Here is a 19,788-nt window from a genome sequence, read left to right as displayed (position 1 = left end):
AGGGGCCCACAGGCCATACTGGTCTCTCCAGTCCATACTATGGTCCACAGGCTGTACAGGGGCCCACAGACCATACTGGTCTCTCCAGTCCATACTGGGGTCCACAGGCTGTAGAGGGGCCCACAGACCATACTGGTCTCTCCAGTCCATACTAGGGTCCACAGGCTGTAGAGGGGCCCACAGACCATACTGGTCTCTCCAGTCCATACTAGGGTCCACGGGCTGTACAGGTGCTCACAGACCATACTGGTCTCCCCAGTCCATGCTGAGGTCCACAGGCTGTACAGAGGCCCACAGGCCATACTGTTCTCCCCAGCCCATACTGGTCTCCCCAGTCTATACTAGGGTCCACAGGCTGTACAGGGGCCCACAGCCCATACTGGGCTCCCCAGTCCATACTGGGCTCCACAGGCTGTACAGGGACCTTCAGGCCGCACCGGGGTGCGCGGCCGGCGCCGGTAACCATGGCAACCGCGCCTCAACGGCCGCACAGGCCCCGCCCCGCCCTGCTCGCGGAGGCGGTTGCGCATGCGCTACCGGGTGCCCACCGGGGGCGTGGCTGAGGCCGCGCGGGGGGGCGTGGCAACGCGGTGACGCAGAGCGCGGGGCGGGGCGGCGCGGGACGGCAGCGGGAGGGTGAGGCCGCTGTCAGAGCCGGGGCCGCGGGCGGGGCGGACGGAGGTGCCGGTGAGGAGCGGGGCCGGACCGGACCGGACCGGGCTGGGGTGCACTGGGGCGGGGGCTGGGATGGGACCGGGACCGAAGCGGGGAGAGGGGCGGGGGGCGCGAGGGGCGGGGGACGCGGCCGCCCCCCCTCCGTGTCCTTGGTGCCGCCGCCCGGGCGCCGCGGGGCGTGGGGGGGAGGGGGTTGTGGCTGGGAGGGGGGGAGGGCGGGACTGCCGCTGGATGGGCAGCTCGGGTGGCCAATGAGAAGGCGGCTCAGCCCTCCGCGCCACTCCTATAGGCGGAGAGGGACGCGAAGCCCGGGTAGCGGCGTCGGGCGCTGATTGGTGGGCGCTGATTGGGGGCGGGTCTGGCGAGCGCGCGCTCGTGAGTGTGCGTGCTTGTGTGTGTGTGTATGTATGTATATATGTGTGTATGTATGTATATATATGTGTGTGTGTATGAATGTATGTATGTGTGTGTGTGTGGCTCAGGCTGCGGGCACGGGGGGGGGTCCCCGCCGCTTCCCGTAGCGCTGGATTCGGTCTCAGTTTAACGCCCCCCATAAACGCGCTGCTAGGGGCGGGTATTGGGGTTGCAGCCGCCGAAGGTCACGTTCGGTGCCTTAACCTGCTCGAACGGCTCTTGCCTATCCGAGCCGCTGACCTGTGCTGCACGTCCCTGTCTGACCCCTCGGTGAGGTCTGGGCTGTGCTCCGGCTGCGTCTGTTGGGGCCCTGGGCTTCCTCTCCTCACTCCCTTTCAGCTGCAGCTCCGGGCATTGGGTTCCTATTCCCATGTGACCCCCGTCTCCGTTATCTCAGCCTCAGTTTCCTATGTCCTTGCTCTTGGGGCACCAAGATTGACCTCAGAAATATCCCTGCTCTGAGCTCGCCCTGGTTTGTGGCATGGGCTCCTGCACCTCGGGATGCCAAAGGTCCTGCCAGAGCCCTCAAAGTCCGGCTGGTTCTGCTCATTTTGGGCCAAGCCCTGGCATTATCCCCTCCTGTTTTCCAGAGAGGTCACCCGGACGCTGCTGAGCCGCAGCACTGAAACTGGACACCAAAGCTGGAGCCACCGCCAGCACTTTCATCTTAAAGCTTTAGTGCCTGTGCGCTGGCACCCGGTTTGGTTGGCTCTGGAAAATACCTGCTTAATCTGAGCAGGGAAAGGTGGGAAAACATCAGTATTGCTGCACTTGCTGTCCTGCACCAGCCATCCGTTTCCTGCCTGTTATGGTTCTGGTTTGACTGTGGGCAGAAGTGAGCAAGCCGGGTGGAAGGCACGAGCGCTCTTCCCTTTTCCCCTTGGGTAAATGTGTAAAGCCCTTTGGGTGAGTTAGAGTGATCCCAGGTCTTCCTCAGGCTCTTTGGGCCAACCTCTTGTGTTTTGAGGCTGGAGGTGTAGCTGCTGCTATGCTGAGTAGCCAGAACTGACTTCTGCAAGACAGATGTGGCAGCCTGGCTGATGGAACACTGCTCGTGAAGGTGTGTTTTATTTCTCCAGTTTGCTGCGAAGCTTCACCTGAATCTGGTGGATGCACGATGGCTGCGTTGACATTGGGCTGCTGCTCATGGAACTGGTTGGGGATCTGAAAACTGGCCAGTTGGGTCACCTCCAGCCCAGATCCTGCCTGTTATGGGAGGAGCTGGGTGGAAAGGGCAGCTCCAAGAAGAGCTGGCTCCAAGTGCTTCCCCCAGGATGATTTTGCTCTAGCGCTTTCTCTTGGGCTGTGGCTGTTGGTTGGATGTGTGTAATGAGGAGTGTGGCTGACCCACACCAAGAGCTGCATGGGGGACATTGCTGGGGGACCTTGGAGAGGGCTCATGCTGACTCCAGGTTGCTGTTCTGGGTTCTCTGAACAAGGGAGAGTCTCTTTCTGGGTCTTTTAACTGTGTTGGCCTTCTTGGGTCTGAGCTTTTAAGGAGAAGCGATGAAGTGGTCTGTCCTGGAGCCCGCAGCCCAAGTGCTTTGCACCACTGTATGTCTGTTTTGCAAGGGGTCTTCTCCGTAGACCTTTTTCCCCCAGCTTTATCCTGGTGTATGTAACACAAACTGTTGGGAAGGAAGCCTTGGCCAAGCAAAGTGGTTGTGGGGTGAGGAACATGGCAAAAGTCGAAGCCAAGACCTGCTGAGGAGAGCGGAGAGCGGAAGAAGCTTCCACACTGTGCCTGCATGGGGAGGGCTGGCCTCGAGGAGCACACCCCACTAGACCCAGTCTGCTTGGTGGGAAGGGAAATGTGCCACTCAGCGTTAAAATCCAGCAGGTGACAAGAGTTCTTCAGCACAGTGCTTTCAAGTGCTTGTCTTTGAAGTTGTCTGATGTCCTGGCAAGTGGGAGTTTGAGGGCCAAAGTGTCCAACCTCTGCTGGAATCTGAGTGTTGTGGAGGGGATTTTCCTGTTTAAAAACAAAGGAAAAGAGGATTCTCAGAGGAAGAATTAAAATATAGAAGAAACTGAAGAATTTCTTCATCAGGGACTGTAGTGATAGGACAAGGGGGAATCACAGAGGGATTTGGGTCAGAAAGGACCTTAAGATCATCCAGATCTAACCCCCTGCCACAGGCAAGGACACCTCACACTTGACCGTGTTGTCCAAGGCTCTGTCCTCCCTGGCTTTGAACACTGCCAGGGATGGAGCATTTATCACTTCTCTGGGCACCTTGTGCCAGCGCCTCAGCACCCTCACAGTAAAGAACTTCTTTATATTGAACCTGAACTTCCCTGGTTTCAGTTTAAGCATTTGGGAACAAATGCTTCCTTAGAAGGCCAAAAAGGAAAAGGAAGGTACTTTTGATGTGCTCATTGCTATATCAACACTCTGTTAGTTGGGGATGGAAGCAGCAGATTATGACTTGGCATGCTCCTTTCCTTGCACCAAAGCCTTTGGAGCAGACACCACTGTGCACTGCAGTCCTGTAGCCTCCACAGATCTGAGCTGGGCATCCACAGTAATGAGGGGCTGGGACTGAACTGAGTGAGTGAAGACTGAGCTGAGCTCTTAGGCAGAAGCTGTTCCCTGGGAGGGTGCTGAGGCGCTGGCACAGGGTGCCCAGAGCAGCTGTGGCTGCCCCATCCCTGGCAGTGCTCAAGGCCAGGTTGGACACAGGGATTGGAGCATCCTGCTCCAGTGGAAGGGGTTGGGGTTGGAGCTGGAGGAGCTTTAACGTCCCTTCACCCCAAGGATTTGCCTGGGTCTATGATACTACTTTATGAATTTCTCATTTGAAGAAGGGAAGCTGTTGTTGGTGAGAAACTAAAGAGGGAAGCACCAGGGGAACCTGGTAACTTCACTGCTAATCCAGCCTTGTTGCACCATCAGGGATGCTTTACACAGGTGCTGATACAAAAAAGGCTCAAGTGTTTGTGATGTCCAGTGGCTTGTTTGAGGCCAGTGCTGGGTTCCTGCCAAGCAAATCTGCTTTTCCCTGTTGTGCTGGGGGGTGGCAGGGCCGTGATGGGGGTTTTTTGGCTAAAAACTGTGTTTCCTGTCCCTGGAATGGGGTGGATGGTTAATCTGAATTAAAGACTCATCCTAAGCTCTGTGCGCTGTGCTCAGGGCTGATGAGGGGTGACAAGGAGGGGTGTTGCTCTCTGCTCTGTGTCCTCCTGCACTCATTTCTAACCCACTTTTCCCTTCTCTCCCAACAGGAGCTTGCGTGAAGCGACAGGACAAACATGCTGAACTTAAGGACTTGTGTGGCAAAGCTGAGGCCGTTGACGGCCTCGCAGACTGTAAGGACCATTTCCCATCAGAGGCTGGCAGCACCCAGGACGTTCCAACAGATCCGGTGCTACAGCGCACCGGTGGCTGCCGAGCCGTTCTTGAGTGGGACTAGTTCAAACTACGTGGAGGAAATGTATTATGCTTGGCTGGAAAATCCCAAAAGTGTACATAAGGTAAGGAGCCACCTTGCCAGGATCTTGCCTTCGCTTCTCGCTTTGTGTCCTGGGGTCAGGTAAGTGCACATGTCCCAAGGAGGATTGAGTTCAACCGGAGGGGCCGGATGGTTGTGGATCACTCTTCTGCCTTGCTTTGCCTGAAAGAACATCAGTGATGCCTTGAGGAAGAGCCAAGAGGAATGTCTCTGTTCAAGAGGGAATGTCGTGAGCTTGTGGAACGCAGGCAGCATCCTGGATTGCAAGTGGATACAAGGAATGGCTTCTCCTGGGAATCTACCTTTAATGAGCTGCTGCTGCTGCTTCATTTCTTCCAGCTCTGATGGCTCATCAGGGGTTTCATTCAGGGAGGGGGCAGAGTCAGGGAGTGTATTCTCCACATCTCCACTGGCTGATTGTGTGTTTCAGGCATGTTTCGTGTGTGTTATGTGTTGGGGTGGATGGGCTGGAGCTAAGCTTAATATCGAGCTTGTGTATGACACCAGAGAGCTGATCTGCGGCCTGGGGAGGGGACTGGGCTGGTGGCCAGAGGGATTCTCACCAACTGCTCCTGAGTTTGACATTGTAAAGCCAACCTGGCCATGGGTATGTGCAGAGGTGACTGACTTCACCTGACTCCCTGCAGCTCCTGCAGTGAGGTGTAGGCACTTTGGCCTCAAGTCCACAGTTGAGGGCTCAGCTGGGAGGAAGATCTCTGAAACCTGACTGTTTTTTCCCCCATCCCCAGTGTTTCACAAGGAAAATGTTCCTCTAGTGACTAAGTCTCAGCATTACCCAGGGGATTTTTAAGACAGTTTCATACATGTCCTGATGTAGAGCAGGGATTTTCTGTATTCAGTAGCATATGAGAAGTCTGTAGACCAGGATACGATGGTTAAATGAACAGTCAGGGCTGGGTAAGGGATCTCATGCCCCAACGCCTGCATCAGCATTGAGTGTTTTTGATAGCACTGATCCCATGCATCCAAAGTGTGCAGCCTGTGGGGTGCTGTAAAGGTCTTAAGGTAGGATCAAAGCTGGATTTTCACAGTGTTGCCTTTATGCTTTGTTGGAGGTAAATGGGTGGCTGAGCCAAGCAATACAAACTCGGAAAACACAAAGCATGTTCAAGCCTTTTGTCAAATAGTGACTTGAAAAGTACCCAAGCACATGCAGGTGGTGCAACGCCATCTTTCAGAGGCAGGATATTGAATTAAAAGCCATGAATCTAAGTGTTGGAGAGAGGGATACACCAGTTGTGACCCAGCGACAGGCACAGTTGTGTTTCTGGCAGAGAGGCTCCACTGTCTGATACTGGCTCTTTGATGTATGGACCTGGCTCAGTCTTGATGGTTGCTCTGAACAGATGGAAGGGTAAATATCAAGACACCTGGCTGGGAAGTGTATTTGGGTTGTGAGATCAGGTTCTGGCCTTGTCGCCTCTCTCATGTAGCCCACGTAGCTTCATCAGCTCATCTGTAGCTAGACAGTGCATGCAGTGCTGAGCAGGAGTCCTCATGCATGCAGTTGTGAGGAACCTCTGGAGCCTCTGCCCTGGCATAGCTGGCTTGGAGGCAGCATCCAGCTTCGTGCCTAAAGCAGCTCCCTCGGACCATTGTGTGGTGGAGTTCTGAGCACCTCCAAGGATGGAGCTCCCACCACCTTCCCAGGGCCCTCGTCCAATGTTAATGGTGAGGAATTGCAAATACACATTAGTCACCTCTGGAAATCAGCATCCCTTAAAGTGATTGTAAGTGCTCAGAGAGCAGTGCAGGAGTTGACATGAGATTTTTGCCTCCAGTGCTGCTGGGAATGGTTTGTGACAGGAGGAAAACCAGTGTGAAAATGAAATGGGGTCTCATCATCACCAGGTAATGAAGCTGACACTAGTAATGTAAAAAGTGAGCCCTCTGGGCTGCTTTATAAACAAAAGCAAGCGTTCATCCTGCTTGTCAGGAAAGGTGTTGGACCAGGGAGATTTCACCAGGTGATCTTTGAAGATTGCTTCCCATTCAAACCATTCTGATCCCATGAAATCCAGCTCCAGGTCCCAAAACCTCTGCTGGGGATGATACCTGGGTTGGCATGGACTTTGCTGTTGCTCCCTGATGTAGCCCTTGTCCATGACTCATCTCACCTGAGTGTATCCCTCCTCATTCCTGTGACCTTTACCAAGATCCCTTCCCAGCTCCTGGCTTTGCCCTGTTCTCTCTGCATGGCTCATTCTGGGGCCACTGAGCTGCTGTCATGGGGTCAGGGTTGTGGCCGCCCTGGTCCTGTGCCTGCTCCGGTGTGACGCTGAAGCAGCAGTGGAGTGACACCCTTGTCCTTGATAAGAGCTGGCCTCCATCCTGTTAGGTGTAGGGTCAGACCCAGCTGTAGCTTATCTGTCCCCTGCATAGGGCAGGGAGCGTGTGCTCCTCCCCGTGCTGCTGAGGACAAGACCTTCAGCCAGGGAAGGGCTGGGGTTTCTTTATGGTCTTGAAACCTGTGAGAGCTCCAGGCAGGCTGAGCAAAGTGAATTCCCTTCCTCTGTATAGATACTGGTGGCTAAAACTGCAGGGGGTACCTGGGTGCTTGTTTAAAACAGGGAAGATCAAACCCCAAAACAAGCTGGTTTAGCCTTTTTTTGTGGGTTCAGGCATTCAGCTGAGCTCTGGTTCCTGAGGCTGATGAGCAAGTACGAGCATCCTGCTGCAGGAGGAGCAGGCCAGGATGTGGGGATCGCTGCTGCAGGGCTGCTTGCTCCTGGGACTACTGCCCAAGGGAGCAGGGACACCCTCGTCCTGCCCCTGCTGTGCCAGCTCTGGTGCAGGCCTGGATGCTGGTGATGCTTGGTGCATCCGTGCTGCTCCTTGGGATCTTAAAGGTCTTTCCAGCCTGGTGGATTCTGTGAAAGGGATGCATCTTTCCCCATAGGTATGTGCATCTTTCCCCATAGGTATGTGCATCTTTCCCCATAGGTATGTGCATCAAACAGTCTTTAATACGCCAGTGGTTTGATGTTGATGCTGAAAGTGGGTTTATGACCACAATACAACACATGTGGCCCAGCTTTGACAACAGTGTCAAGAGCCCCCAGGCTGCAGTGAGACCAGACCCGGTGCCTGGCCTGGGGCAGTGCCTTTGCTGTGTCCTTTGCAGTTGTGCTTGCAATGGGCCTGGCCTGGGTTTGATAGGAGACTCCTTGAGAGTTTGAACTGTTTGGGTTTCGATACCTGACTTCAGAAGTGAGAGCCATGGAGAGCTGAAGTTCCTTGGTTATGTTGTGGTCCATAGGTTTATGGACAAGGCTTGACCCCCTACTCAGCACAGGTTATTTGCTGTGACTTTGGTTCAGGCTTCTCCCAGCCTTAAGCTCTGAATGTTCCTCCTGTTCTCGCTGCTGAAGCAGGATGAGTGTCCTGGTTCACTGACCGTGCAGAGCAGGGCTGGTCAGTGCTTTCTGTCCCCTGCAGTCCATGGCAGCAGAAAGGAGCAGGCACCCATCCAAAGCTGGAGGTAGAGGCCACATCTCCCTTGTGCACCTCCCAGCCTGGAGCAGCCCCATCCAGTTTGAGGTACCCAGCAGTACCATGCATGCCAGAGCTCTGAGGAAGCAGCTTCTCCACACCCTTCTCCAGGAAGCAAGATGCTGGGTTCACTTGGGGCTGTTCTCAATGGAGGAGCCCGCGGTGAGCTCTGCTCTCCAGACTGAGCTCAGATTACCCCTAAGGCCTGAACTCGGCTTTCTCCCATCTTACTGGGAATGCTGGGCTGGCAGATGCCTTGTGCTGTGGCCATGGTGGGATGTGTGGCTGTAGGATGGACTGAAAATGAGGGGAATTTGAGCTCTCTTTAACCAAAACATGTATTATACCCTATATATATATATATGTGTGTGTATATATATATACATATATATATGTGTGTGTATATATATATACACATATATATATGTGTGTATATATATATATACACATATATATATGTTTGTGTGTATATATATACATATATATATATATAAGAGCCCAGGAGTGCTCGCAGGGCTGCTGTGGGCACAGAGAGGGCTGGAGGGGAATAACCCAATGAGCTTTTTTTAGTGCTGCTACCTTCAGCAAGGGCTGGAGTAAGGCCTGGATGAAGCTGGGGCTGCTCAGCCTCTCCCAAGGGTACATGAGCTCCAGAGGCACCCGCACTGCTCACCAGAGACCAAGGGTTGGCTCTGGAATAGTCCTGACTTCAAACCCACAGCAGCAGCTTGAGGCTGATGTTTCCATGGTGCTTATCAGGCCACAGCCCTCGCAGGGCTGGCCTGGAATGCTCTGTAATGAGGTTGGGCAAGAAAGCATGCAGTGAAAGTGCCTGCACTGAGCAAGCTGGTGCCACACCTTGTTTGGAGAGCTTGGAATGAGCTTTTGCTTTCCAAACGGAAGCAAACTGCATCTCCAAGAGGTTTATGGTGAATGTCAGAAGGGGGGAGGTCACAAAGGCCCCCCCAGCACCACTGCAGTGCTCTCCCTGGGCCAGCACATCCTCTTTCTTGCCTCTCTTATTTCCCAGTACATTAAAGCAGCCTTACCCCCCCTGGCAAAGCAGCCAGCCAGATTTGCCTCCCTGTCCCAAGGGCATGGAGCCCATCCTGGCCTGTTTGCCCCTGCTGGCTTTGGGGGCACTCGTGACCCTGGAAAGGGGCAGAGCTTCTCTTGCCAGGAGTCAGGATCATACAAAAAGCATCTCTTTTCCCAATGAACCTTCCTGTAGAGGCAGCAATTGGAGCAATGTTGGGTGTTTTCTGTCTGTTTTTTGGGTGGGTTTTTTTCCTCTTTCCTTTTGGGACTTATTATTTATAAGTTGCGGTGCCAAATTATTCCAGATTTTATTTATGTTCCTTCAGCATGACCTGTTTCTAAATATATTCACCTTGTGCAAGTGTGTGATGGGTGTCTGGGTAAATCTGGGCTGGAAATAGCTTCCTGGAGCATGTGATGGAGGAAGGGGGAGGGCTGGGGTTCCTCTGGCAAAGGTCAGGTTTCCAGTCCCTGCCACCCTCCCAGGGGTGCAAAACCTGCTTTTTCTGCCCCAAACCCCCACTGGAGTTGCTCTTGTGGCTCTTTTTGACGTGGTTAAACGCGGTGGGGTTGACAGGGCAGTGATTTGCCTGTCCCTGCATCATAGAACAGAATCACCCAGGTTGGAAAGGACCTTTAAGCTCATCTGGTCCAACACTTACCCAGCCCTGCCAAGGCCACCCCTGCCCCATGGCACTGAGGGGGGTGAACCCTTGCAGGGCCGGTGCCTGCAGCCCTGCCCTGGGCAGCCTGTTCCAATGCCTGAGCACCCTGTGGGGCAGGAATTGTTCCTCAGCTCCATCTAAACCTGCCCTGGTGCAGCTTGAGGCTGGTTCCTCTTGTCCCATCCCTTGTTCCTTGGGAGCAGAGCCCAGCCCCTCCTGGCTCCATCCTCCTGCAGGCACTTGGAGGAGCCATCAGGTCCCCCCTGAGCCTTCTCTTCTCCATCTGAACCCCCCAGCTCCCTCAGCCCTTCCCCATCTCTTGTGCTCCAGGCCCTGCTCCAGCTCCATTCCCTTCTCTGGCCCTCTCCAGCACCATCACTGAGGTTGGTTTGGTGCTCTCTACACATGAGGTTTGCAGGGTGCTGAGGTTGGAGGAGAGACCCAGACAGGATCTGTTTGCTGTAGCTGCGGTCTCAGGTCTGTGCTGGGACATGAATGCTGCTTGCCTTGCCCTTGTACTTTGGGATCAGTCAGTGGCAGGGGTGAGAGTGTGACAGGAGGATGTGGCTTGGACTTTGCTCTGCTGGTCTCCTCTTTCCCAGGTCTGCTGCTGCCTCTCCCAGTAGACAGGTTGGGTTTGGCCTGGGATGGTTCTGGGCTGGACAGTGTGGCTTATGCTGGATCTTGGGCCATTTAGGCTAATGGGAAGAGCCTGGAGCCAGGCTGGGGCTTGTTGCTCTGAGCAGCAGTTTCAGGAGCCAGGGTGGGTATATCACCCTGTGCTGTCCCAAGTGCTGCTGCCGAGGGAGCAGGGCTCTGGGGATGGTCACAAGCCAAAAGAAGTAACCCAGAGGGATGGGGGGAAGGATAATGGCATCGGTAGAATGGCAGGAGAGCTTTGGTGCTTTCTTGTTGAAGGCAGGGAGGAGGCAGCTCTGTCCCTAGGGGTCTTGCTTCCTGTTTTGGCAATAGAGCTGAGACCCCAGTAACCCTGAGGGAGGGGTTTGGGTCCTGGATAATGACTCTGTCTCCTCTCTTCTTTCTCTTCTCCTAGTCATGGGACATCTTCTTCCGCAACGCCAATGCTGGAGCTGCTCCAGGCACTGCTTACCAAAGCCCCCCTCCACTCAGTACCAGCCTTTCCACGCTGACCCAGGCCCAGTTCCTGGGGCAGGCCCAGCCCAACGTAGATAAACTGGTGGAGGATCATCTTGCAGTACAGTCTCTCATCAGGGCTTATCAGGTAAGGAGGCTGTGTGATGAGGAGCCTGCCCTGTATATAGGGGCATGCAGTAGCAGAGGTGGTTTGGGTTTGTGCAGATGATGCATGTGTTTGGCATGGAGAGCATGCTGGATGCCTGCTGGGCTGCCTGGTTTTTAAGAGGAGCTGCTGATTTGTCTGGGCAGAAGCTTTGCTGGACAATAGGAAGATTAAAGCTATTGTCACCCAAACAGAGCAACTAGGGTGCAGGGAAGGGGTGGTCTTGGTGGTTTGCTGGCTTCTGGAATGATGCTCCTGTGCTATGGGCTCCTGCCATGTTCAGCAGTGGTGTGGGACACCCATCCTGCTTCCCCTGTGCTGCTGAAAGAGCTTCTGAGGTCCTAAAATGAAAGTTCAGGAAACATCTCCTTGTGATGTGCAAGCTGCAGGAGAGCTGTGGTGCTGCTGGGCTGCACCTCAGACTGATGCTGCTGAAGTCAGCAGCCTTCTGGGAGACACAAGCTTCAAGCAGGAAGGAAACATCTTCCGGATAGGTGATGGGCAGCAGGTATTTTAACTGGAGAGAACATTTAAATGTACTTCTGCATTGGAAAGTGTGATCCTTTCACCTCTGGTTACGCTCCACTTTGTCAAGCGTGGGATGTCTCACTGGGGCTTTGACAAGGAGTGAACAAACCCAGGTGCTGTGGAGGAGTGCCCTGTTCCTGCAGAGGAGCACCTGCTGCAGGTCATGTTCCTGCTCAGATACACAGGAATCCAACGCACAGAGCCACAGGTTAAGGCAAGAACTGCAGCACTGGATTAGTCCAGAGCTCTGCCCATGCTTGAAGGTGCCCATGCCCTGCCTGCTTCTGGAGCTGAGGAGCTGACGTCAGTGCTGGGACACTCCCTGCTTTTCCATTGGGAGGGACCTGTTTGTGACAACCTGCATCTTGTGACTGGGTCCATGGGAGGTGAGCCTGCCGGATCGCTCCAGCTCGGCTGGATCCTGGTGACCTGCTTCTAGAGCCCGTGCAGCTCTCACTGGTGGAATAAGCGAGCCAAGGTCAAACAACTGGAAGCAGCAGCTCCGAGTCAGCAGTTTGAACACAAAACCTGTAACCATGTCTGCATTCCCATCACTTCCTCAGTCTCTTGAGGGGCAGCAATGGGACATGATTGCTCTTGGATGTATTTTCCTAAGCTCTCTTCAGTGAGAAATGCAGCTCCATTCCTATCCCGGTATCACTGTGGCAGCCCCAGTGGTGCAGCGGGATGTTCAGTGCAGTGTGTGGAGGTGTGAAAGAGTAGGAAGGCAGAAGGAAGTGCTGCCTGTGATGGGGAACATACCTTAAACAGCAGGCAATTACTTCTTAACTGCATGAGCTGGATCCATCCTCTCCATGCCGGCTGTAGCCAGGTCTCCTGTTTGGGTCATTGGAGGATACAGTTTCTTCCTTTGTTGTCCAGTGTACCTGAGGAAACCCTTCCTGTTACCCTTCATGTCCTTAGCCAAGTTCAGCTCCAGCTGCTCCTTGGTTTTCCTGAACCAATCCCTGCCCATATCCCTGTAATCTCCCCAAGATGTGTGTCATTGCTTCCACTGCCTTTGCATCTTCCTGTTGGGCTTTAGTTTGGCTCAGTGAAGTTTGACTTCACTTAGCTGGCCTCCAGCCTCCCCTGGCCAGCTTCTTGCATGTCAGGACTGGAAGCTCTTGCACCCTAAGAACTATGTCACTCTCATTCACCCCATTGCCTCTGAGGGTATTGTCCCAAGGGATCCCATGCACTAGCACCCAAAACAGCCAAAAGTTTGCCTTCCTAAGGTTTAGGATCCTGACTCTGCCTGTCCTATACCTGTCCTATACCCCTCAAGATTGAGAATTCCACCAGGGTGGGAGTGCTGCAGCCTGGGCTACCCCTAGTTTTGCTCACTGATGCAGAAGAACTTACTGGAGAGCTCAGCAAGTCCAGCATTGGCTCTCCCCTGGTCGGGCTCTCCAGCATCTCTACTAAGAAACTGCTCTCAGCCCTCTGCAGTAGTTTCCTGGTTGCTTTCCTGCCAGCTGTGAAGTCCCCAGTCAGGGTCAGAGCCTGCAAGTGTGGTGCTTCCTGCAGGTATCTGCTGTGTTCTTGGGCTGGGGGCTAAGAGGCTTGCATTGCATGTGGAGGATAACAACCAGCATGGCTCCTGGGGGGTAAAGACCTCCTCTTTGGAGCCACTGGGTACTCAAAGCTCTTTGCTGGGTAAAGTGCCCTCCTGGTCCTGGTGAGAGCATCCTGGCCATGGGAAACGATGAGCTGAGCATGTGTCCTGCTAACTGTGAGATGATGGGCCAGCCCTGTGCTGTGTTGCAAGACAGACAAGGAAACACTTCTCAGACAAAGCTGGCCTAGCAGAAGAGCTTCCCATGTGGCCAGCAGTGCTCAGGGGCACATTGTCATCTGGCCCTGCAGGGAGCAGTGCAGGGGATCAGTGCTTGCAGTTTGCCTTAATGCCGATGGCTGGTTTCAGGCTCTGGCTGGTAAAACCACAAAAATCCTTTCCTAAAACCATCTGGGGATAGTCTGGATAGGAATGCCTCTGTGGTAAAGAAAGTCAGATCAGTATTGATGGTTTGTACTAGAGGTTTAGTAATCCCCTTGTATGCAAGTGCTTATTCTAACTGGCAACAGAGTTGATGGCTGGAAGCATCGTTCCCACAGCACCACAACCAGCACCACTGCAGCCGTGTTTCCTGTCCCACTCCCAGCTGAGCTGAGTCTGAAGCTTCCAGAGCAGGAGCTGTCAAGAAATAAGCTGGTGCTTGCCAACTGGGGAGGGCTGCTGCTGATTGCCCATCGAGATGTGCTGCGGTCCATCTGCAGGCACCTTGTGAAAGGAAAAGCAAAGCTCCTCATTAACCCTGTGGCTCCTGATGTGAATTCAGACCCAGGTGAAGACTCCTGGCCTGGCTGCTGCCACCAGGAGCTATTGAGGCTCTCCTGTTGCCAGAGCAATTTGGTATTTCCACACCTGCCACTTCCCAGGAGTGCTCCTGGTCCTGCTGTAGGGTCCTCTCCAAAAGGATGCTGTGAGCTGCTGGCCTCTAATAGCACAGACAGGCACATGTGCTTCAGGTGCTTTCCTGGAGCTACTGCTGCTGCTGGCAGTGCTGGTTTCCTCTGCCATGTTGGCAAGAGAGCACCTCGATCTGCCCAAACCTGCAAAATGGACTCTGCAGTTGCTATGATGCTCAGGAAGAAACCACTGGTGTGGAGTTACTGCTCCTGTAGAGAGGAGGTGCTCAGCTTAGACACAGGAAAAGTGGTGGGAGGCCCTTGGTCCTCAGTTCTGGAAGGGCTCTGCTGTGGAGGAGATTGCCTTCCCCATGGCTTCAGACAGCAGAGCAGTCCTTGGTGGTACTCACACCTCTGTGCTGCCATTGAAAGGAAACCAAACTCCTCCAGGCTTTGGTTGCAGCCGGAAGCTGGGTGGCTCTGCAGCAGAAGTACATGGAAACTGCATGCCTTTTATGTGCATTGTAAGGAATGTTCCTGCAATTAACATGTGTTAATGACTAATCTGTGTTGTTGCTTCCAGGTCAGGGGTCATCACATTGCAAAGCTTGATCCTCTTGGCATTAGTTGTGTAAATTTTGATGATGCTCCAGTAACTGTTTCTTCAAACGTTGGTGAGAATTACTCTGCAAATTTGTTCTAATGTAATTTAACTTTTTTACCCCCTCCCTCTTTTGTTTTTCTCCCTTTCCCCTCTCCCTCTTGGTACCTGTTCTCCTTTCCATTCCTGGCTCATTTCATAGATTCGAGGGCATCATGTAGCACAACTCGACCCACTGGGCATCTTGGATGCAGATCTGGACTCCTCCCTTCCAGCCGATATTGTCACATCCACAGACAAATTGGGTGAGGGCTTTGAGAGCAGTTAGTGCTGCATTGCTTGAGCTCCTCTCTCTTTCATAGCTTTGTAGGTAGATTGCTTCATCAGTAAGGGGGGAAGGTCTTAAGTTTCCTTAGTAATGATCACTCTAAATTTAGTCAATGGGCTGCTGCGGAGCAGTTCTGCCCCCATCCGGCCGCCCTGGCAAACGGCTCCTGTGCCAAAACACTATTGCTCGGCTCAAGTTCCTCCTCCAGTGGGTGCCAATGAACTGTCATTGGTCTCACTCCTCCAGGGGTGGAAGCCCTTGCATCCTCTGGAAATGCCAAACAGAGGCTTTGTGCTGGTGAGAGCTGGAGGTCTGTTCCCCCAGCTCCTTGCTGCTCTTGGGGGCCTGAGAGCCAGGGGAATGGGCTGGCTTTGTCTCACTGGGGCTGAGAAGCACCTCTTGGTGTGCCCCTGTGGCCATGCCTTGCCCTCCTTCTCTCCCAGCTCCCCACAGCATCTGTAAATCCCACAATTGCCCCCTTTATCCAAGACTGAGCCCTGCCAGTGATCATGACAAGGAAGCTTTGGGATGCATTCCCATCCGAGTAGAGAGGTGGAGATCCCGATGCCTTTGAGCGAAAGATGCATGAGTGTTGCACAGAAACGTGTGTGGTGCCTCGGATTTGGAATCCTAATCTGGAAGTGCTTAAGCTCAGCACCTCTCAACGTGCTTTACACTTGATCTCTGTAGTACGCTGCCATTCTTTAGCTAGAGCGAGGTTGTGGCGCTGAGCTCTGTCACCTTGCTGGTGCTTTCCAAGGGTCATCACCCTGGCACTACGAGAGGCATGCTTCTAACTTAGAGTAGAGCAGCAGTAATGACTACTAACCTCGCACAACTGAAACAGCCGATCAGAGCGCACGGTGCATGTAAACCACCTTGATTCCTTGTGCAGCTGCCAGCACAGGGACACCAGCCCTGGACCTTCCTGCAGGATTACATGTGCTGCGAGTGGGAGGCACAAAGTAGGTTGTGGTTGTCCCAGCTGGGTGATGGGGAAGCTGCTTCATCCTGATGTGCTTGTCCCAAGGACCAAGCTCTGGCTGTGCCTCAGGAGCCGCCTGGCTCTGAGCTGGAGCAAGCCCTGTGCCTGTGAGAGTTTGATGGGAAGAGTGGGGGGAGATGATGGCCATGAACTCAGACACAGGAGAGGGCACAAGTACTTGTAGTTGGCACTGCAGGGGGAGCAGGGAGATGTTTGTAGGTGACTTTGAAGCCATTCCCAGTGGCTGGTCAGAGGAAAGGGTGAGGAGACTCATTTCTAGTTCATGGTTTCTGGGCTGTGCAGTGGTGCTACAGTCCTGAAGCAGAGCAGTAGAGGAGAGCTCCGAAGCCCTGTGGACATGTTTTCCTTTTGAGAGGAGGCTCTATGTGAAACCCAGGGCAGGAGAGCTGCAGGTTGTTGCAGCAACTTCTCCCTCAGGAGAAAAGGGACCCCAGGGTGGTCTCAGGAGAGTGCAGTAGAAGGGGAGAATCCCTTCCCTTGACCTGCTGCTCACGCTCTGGGGATGCAGCCCAGCACACGGGGGGTTCTGGGCTGCAAGTGCACATTGCCAGCTCATGTACAATTTGTCACCCACCAGCATCTCCAGGTCCTTCTCTACAAGGCTGGTCTCCATCCGTCCATCCCTCCATCAATCCCCCAGTCTGTGCTCTTGGCCCTGTTGGACTTCATAGGGGCCATGGACTTCAACAGGAGCCCACTCCTCCAGCCTGTCCTGGTCCTGTGGAAGACATCCCTTCCCTCTGGTGTATTAACTGCACCACTCAGCTTAGTGTCACCTGCAGCCTGGCTGAGGTGCTCTCAGTCCCACTGTCCATGCCATTGATGAAGATACTAAACTGCATTGGTCCCATTATGGACCCTTGAGGGACACTGCTCCTTACTGTTTTCCATGTAGATGTTGAACTTAAGAGGCTGCTTCAATAGGGAAAGTCACTTCACAGGACTTTCCTTCTGCTTTGTCCGTGTGGTTCCCCTGAAGCAACCTAAGTGCAGGTCCTCCTACACAGCCCCAGCTGCAGAGCTGGGCTCAAGCATCATTGCAGCTGGAACAGGATCTGGGTGAAGTGGAAGGAGCTCCATTTCTCCTGCTCCCCCAGGGTGAGTGGTCATGAGACCAGCAGCGTGACTCAGCCCAGCTCACCAGGGTGGGAAGTGTTCAGGCATGGCCTGTGTGTAGGGTTGGCTGGAGGAGAAGCTCAGTCTGTGATCAGTGTGTCTGAGCCAGGCATTATGTTTAATTCCCATTTCTTTGTGGCTTCCTTACTAACATACCTGTCACTGCTGTTCCTGGTGTTCATTTCATTACCAGCAATCCATGAATTCATAGGAAATAATTAGCCTTGGGAACAAGCTGTGCTGGTATCAGTCTCTAGCTCATGCTGGGGTTGTGTCCCATGGTAAGACCCCATACTCAAATGGCTGCGTCTAATCAAAGGAGGCTTTATTATCCTGCTGTAAGTATGATTTATACCGAGTAGACTTTCCCCTGGTATCCTTATCTTGGAAAACCTCAACTGATCAATCTTAAAATACACTTTGGCAAACACAGCTTGTAACCAGCGCTCAGCAGGAGGGGAGGAAAGCGGCGCTGGTGCAGAGTGTGGGCACAGCTCCAGCGAGCCTAACATTGGGTGTTGCTGGCGTGTGGCAGAGAAAGCCGATTTCTAGCAGATCCTTCTGGCTGTTGTTTCCTTTGAAAGGGTATTTCTTAACACTTGACAGAGCAGTTAATAACAGGAGTGGTTTTGAAACTTGGAAAGAATCTTGTTTCTGAGCAGTGAAATCCTTAAAGGTCAGCTTTTGTGGTGGGAGCTCTGCTGCCAACAGCCTAAACCGTGGCCAGGCAGGGCTGTAATTCAAAGGAGCTGCATGATTAATCTCTGAAATTGATCTTTCTTCTCAATTGCCTTTTGTTTAGCAACTGGTTTGTGTCCGGTTTGGAAGCTCTCTTTGGGTTTAGCAGTGAGCTTTGGAGAAAATGTAAGGGAGAGGAAAAGGAAGGTGGATTTGAGTACTCGGCCTGAGCAGTGGTGGGGCTGGAGCCACCAAATTGCTCTTTCTCTTGTCCTTTCTATTTAAAAACCAAAGTAATCTCATCCTGGTCTTCTGCAGCTGATCTGGCATGGTAAGTGGCACGAAACAAGGATGAGATGACTGCAGGAACTTGATGTGACCTGTCCAAGGAAATAACACCGTACCATGCTGAAGTGCAGGTGGTGCTTGGAAAGCCGTGTGTGTCTGAGTGTCCGTCCATGGAAGGCAGCTGCTCCTGCCTCTTGCCCTGGGGGATTGATGGGAATTGTCCTGCAGCTCAGGAGGAGCCAGGCAAGCCCCTGCAGGAGCTCTGCTGGGAGCGCTGCCCTCTCCCCTGGCCAGGCTTGTGACCTGGCTCTCCAAAGGTCTCACCTGGACATGAAATGTGTCCCTCCAACCAAGGGAGGAGTGTGACAGAGCCAGGTGAGACTGAGGCACTTGGGTCACGGATGCAGCTCTGCAGATGGCACACTCAGGGAACACAATGCGGTGTGTGCCTGCCTCCTGTGCCACAGAGTCTTCCTCATGAACACCCTCATCTTCCTGATCCAAGGAGGCAGCAGAGCCTCCTTGGGGTGACCTTGAAATCCTCCTTGGAGCAGATGCTGGTGGGAGGCAGCCCCTGTGCTGCAGAAGATGATGCTCCCCTGGGTGCAGCTTGGCAGAAGGATGTCTTGATGGTAGGAGGTGGAGATGCTGTGACGGGCAGGAGGAGAGGAGATCTCAAACCATGCAGCTCAACTGCTCCCCAGTGTCTGATGCCCCCTTTTCCCTCCCTGCTCCTCCCTTCTCTTGCCAGACTTCCCGCAGGGATTTCTTTTTCCGCCTAGTGCATAGTCATCCTCATCCCAACCTTTTGCCTCTCTTGGTTTTTGACTGTATTTGAAACACTGTAATTTGTTGACTTGTGCTTTCCATGACTAGTTTGCACAGTTCTAGGGGTTTTTTACTAACTTTGACTGCGTCTCTCTATCTTCTCCCTTTCTGCACCCCCCTCCCTGCCCACCCCAGACCTCGCAGTGTTCAAGGAGCGGCTGAGAGTGTTAACAGTAGGAGGTATGCAATTAATGAGCCTTTAACCCTCTGGAGTGCAGGACTCTCTTTGAATAGGTTATTCTGGGCATGAACCAAGCCGGTGACCGGACCCCCCCTGTCTTGCACCACTCTTGAGTTTTGGAATGTGTTCATTTCCCATTTGTCCCGCTACAAGCCATGATGTAGGTGCTTGGTTAGTGATGCTTCACCTGTAGAGACCCCGATAGAGCCCCTCGCTGGCCTTTCCCATGCTGTGTTTGCATGCCTGGCTTGCTAGAGCACACCTTTGGTGCGTCCTGAGCCTTCCCCCCATGTGATGGTATCGCTGCTTATACATACAGAGCGCTGTCAGGAAAGCTGTCAGGCTGCAGTGAAGCAGAAGCAGAGATGCTCAGAGCCCTCCTGATAACCCCAAAGCGTGCCTTAGTCTTCAAACTCGCATGGCAGAGGCAACTGAAGCCCTGTGCCTTGGCATTGGGAGCCACAGCAGCTTCTGAGGCTTCCCTGAAACCTCCAGCCAAGCAGTTTACCTGGGATGCACCGTCCTAATGCTGGAGACATGGGGCCAATGGCTCAGCTCCTGCCACTGCAGTTCAGTGCTCCCAGGCACAGCTCTGCAGTTGAGCTCCCCAGGATGTGCTTTCATTCCTTCCCCTGTGACCAGCAGCGTGCAGGAGGGTGATACTGGGCAGAGGAAGGATGGACGGCAGCAGCTCCAGGCTTGCTCTGGGTGTTCCCAGGCTGCAGCAAGCACCGTCCTTGAGGCTGCACAGGGACAGGACATGGACAGCTCCATCTCCAGCTCATCCTGACCAGAGAGCAAGGG

General features: G+C 53.6%; 1 protein-coding gene across 5 annotated transcripts in view; it reads left to right on the top strand.

Moving 5' to 3' along the window:
- The first annotated feature begins 617 nt into the window (after positions 1 to 617).
- The window catches only part of OGDH (oxoglutarate dehydrogenase), a 31,093-nt gene continuing 11,922 nt past the window's right edge, over positions 618 to 19,788 (top strand). Inside the window, exons 1-5 of one of the 5 annotated variants that reach the window (XM_034070611.1) lie at positions 618 to 687; positions 4,315 to 4,563; positions 10,812 to 11,000; positions 14,762 to 14,864; positions 18,939 to 18,983. In XM_034070611.1, coding sequence (XP_033926502.1) covers positions 4,342 to 4,563; positions 10,812 to 11,000; positions 14,762 to 14,864; positions 18,939 to 18,983 — 559 coding nt within the window. In that variant the 5' untranslated portion in view covers positions 618 to 687; positions 4,315 to 4,341. Of the gene's footprint in view, positions 688 to 4,314; positions 4,564 to 10,811; positions 11,001 to 14,541; positions 14,633 to 14,761; positions 14,865 to 18,938; positions 18,984 to 19,788 lie in introns of all 5 variants that reach the window. The other 4 variants (XM_034070613.1, XM_034070612.1, XM_034070614.1 and 1 more) reach the window with 4 other exon arrangements.

This window comes from Melopsittacus undulatus, chromosome 18 (assembly GCF_012275295.1).
Source record: "Melopsittacus undulatus isolate bMelUnd1 chromosome 18, bMelUnd1.mat.Z, whole genome shotgun sequence".
In the NCBI taxonomy this organism is placed as follows: Eukaryota; Metazoa; Chordata; class Aves; order Psittaciformes; family Psittaculidae; genus Melopsittacus; species Melopsittacus undulatus.
This window is presented reverse-complemented; position numbering and strand designations above follow the sequence as displayed.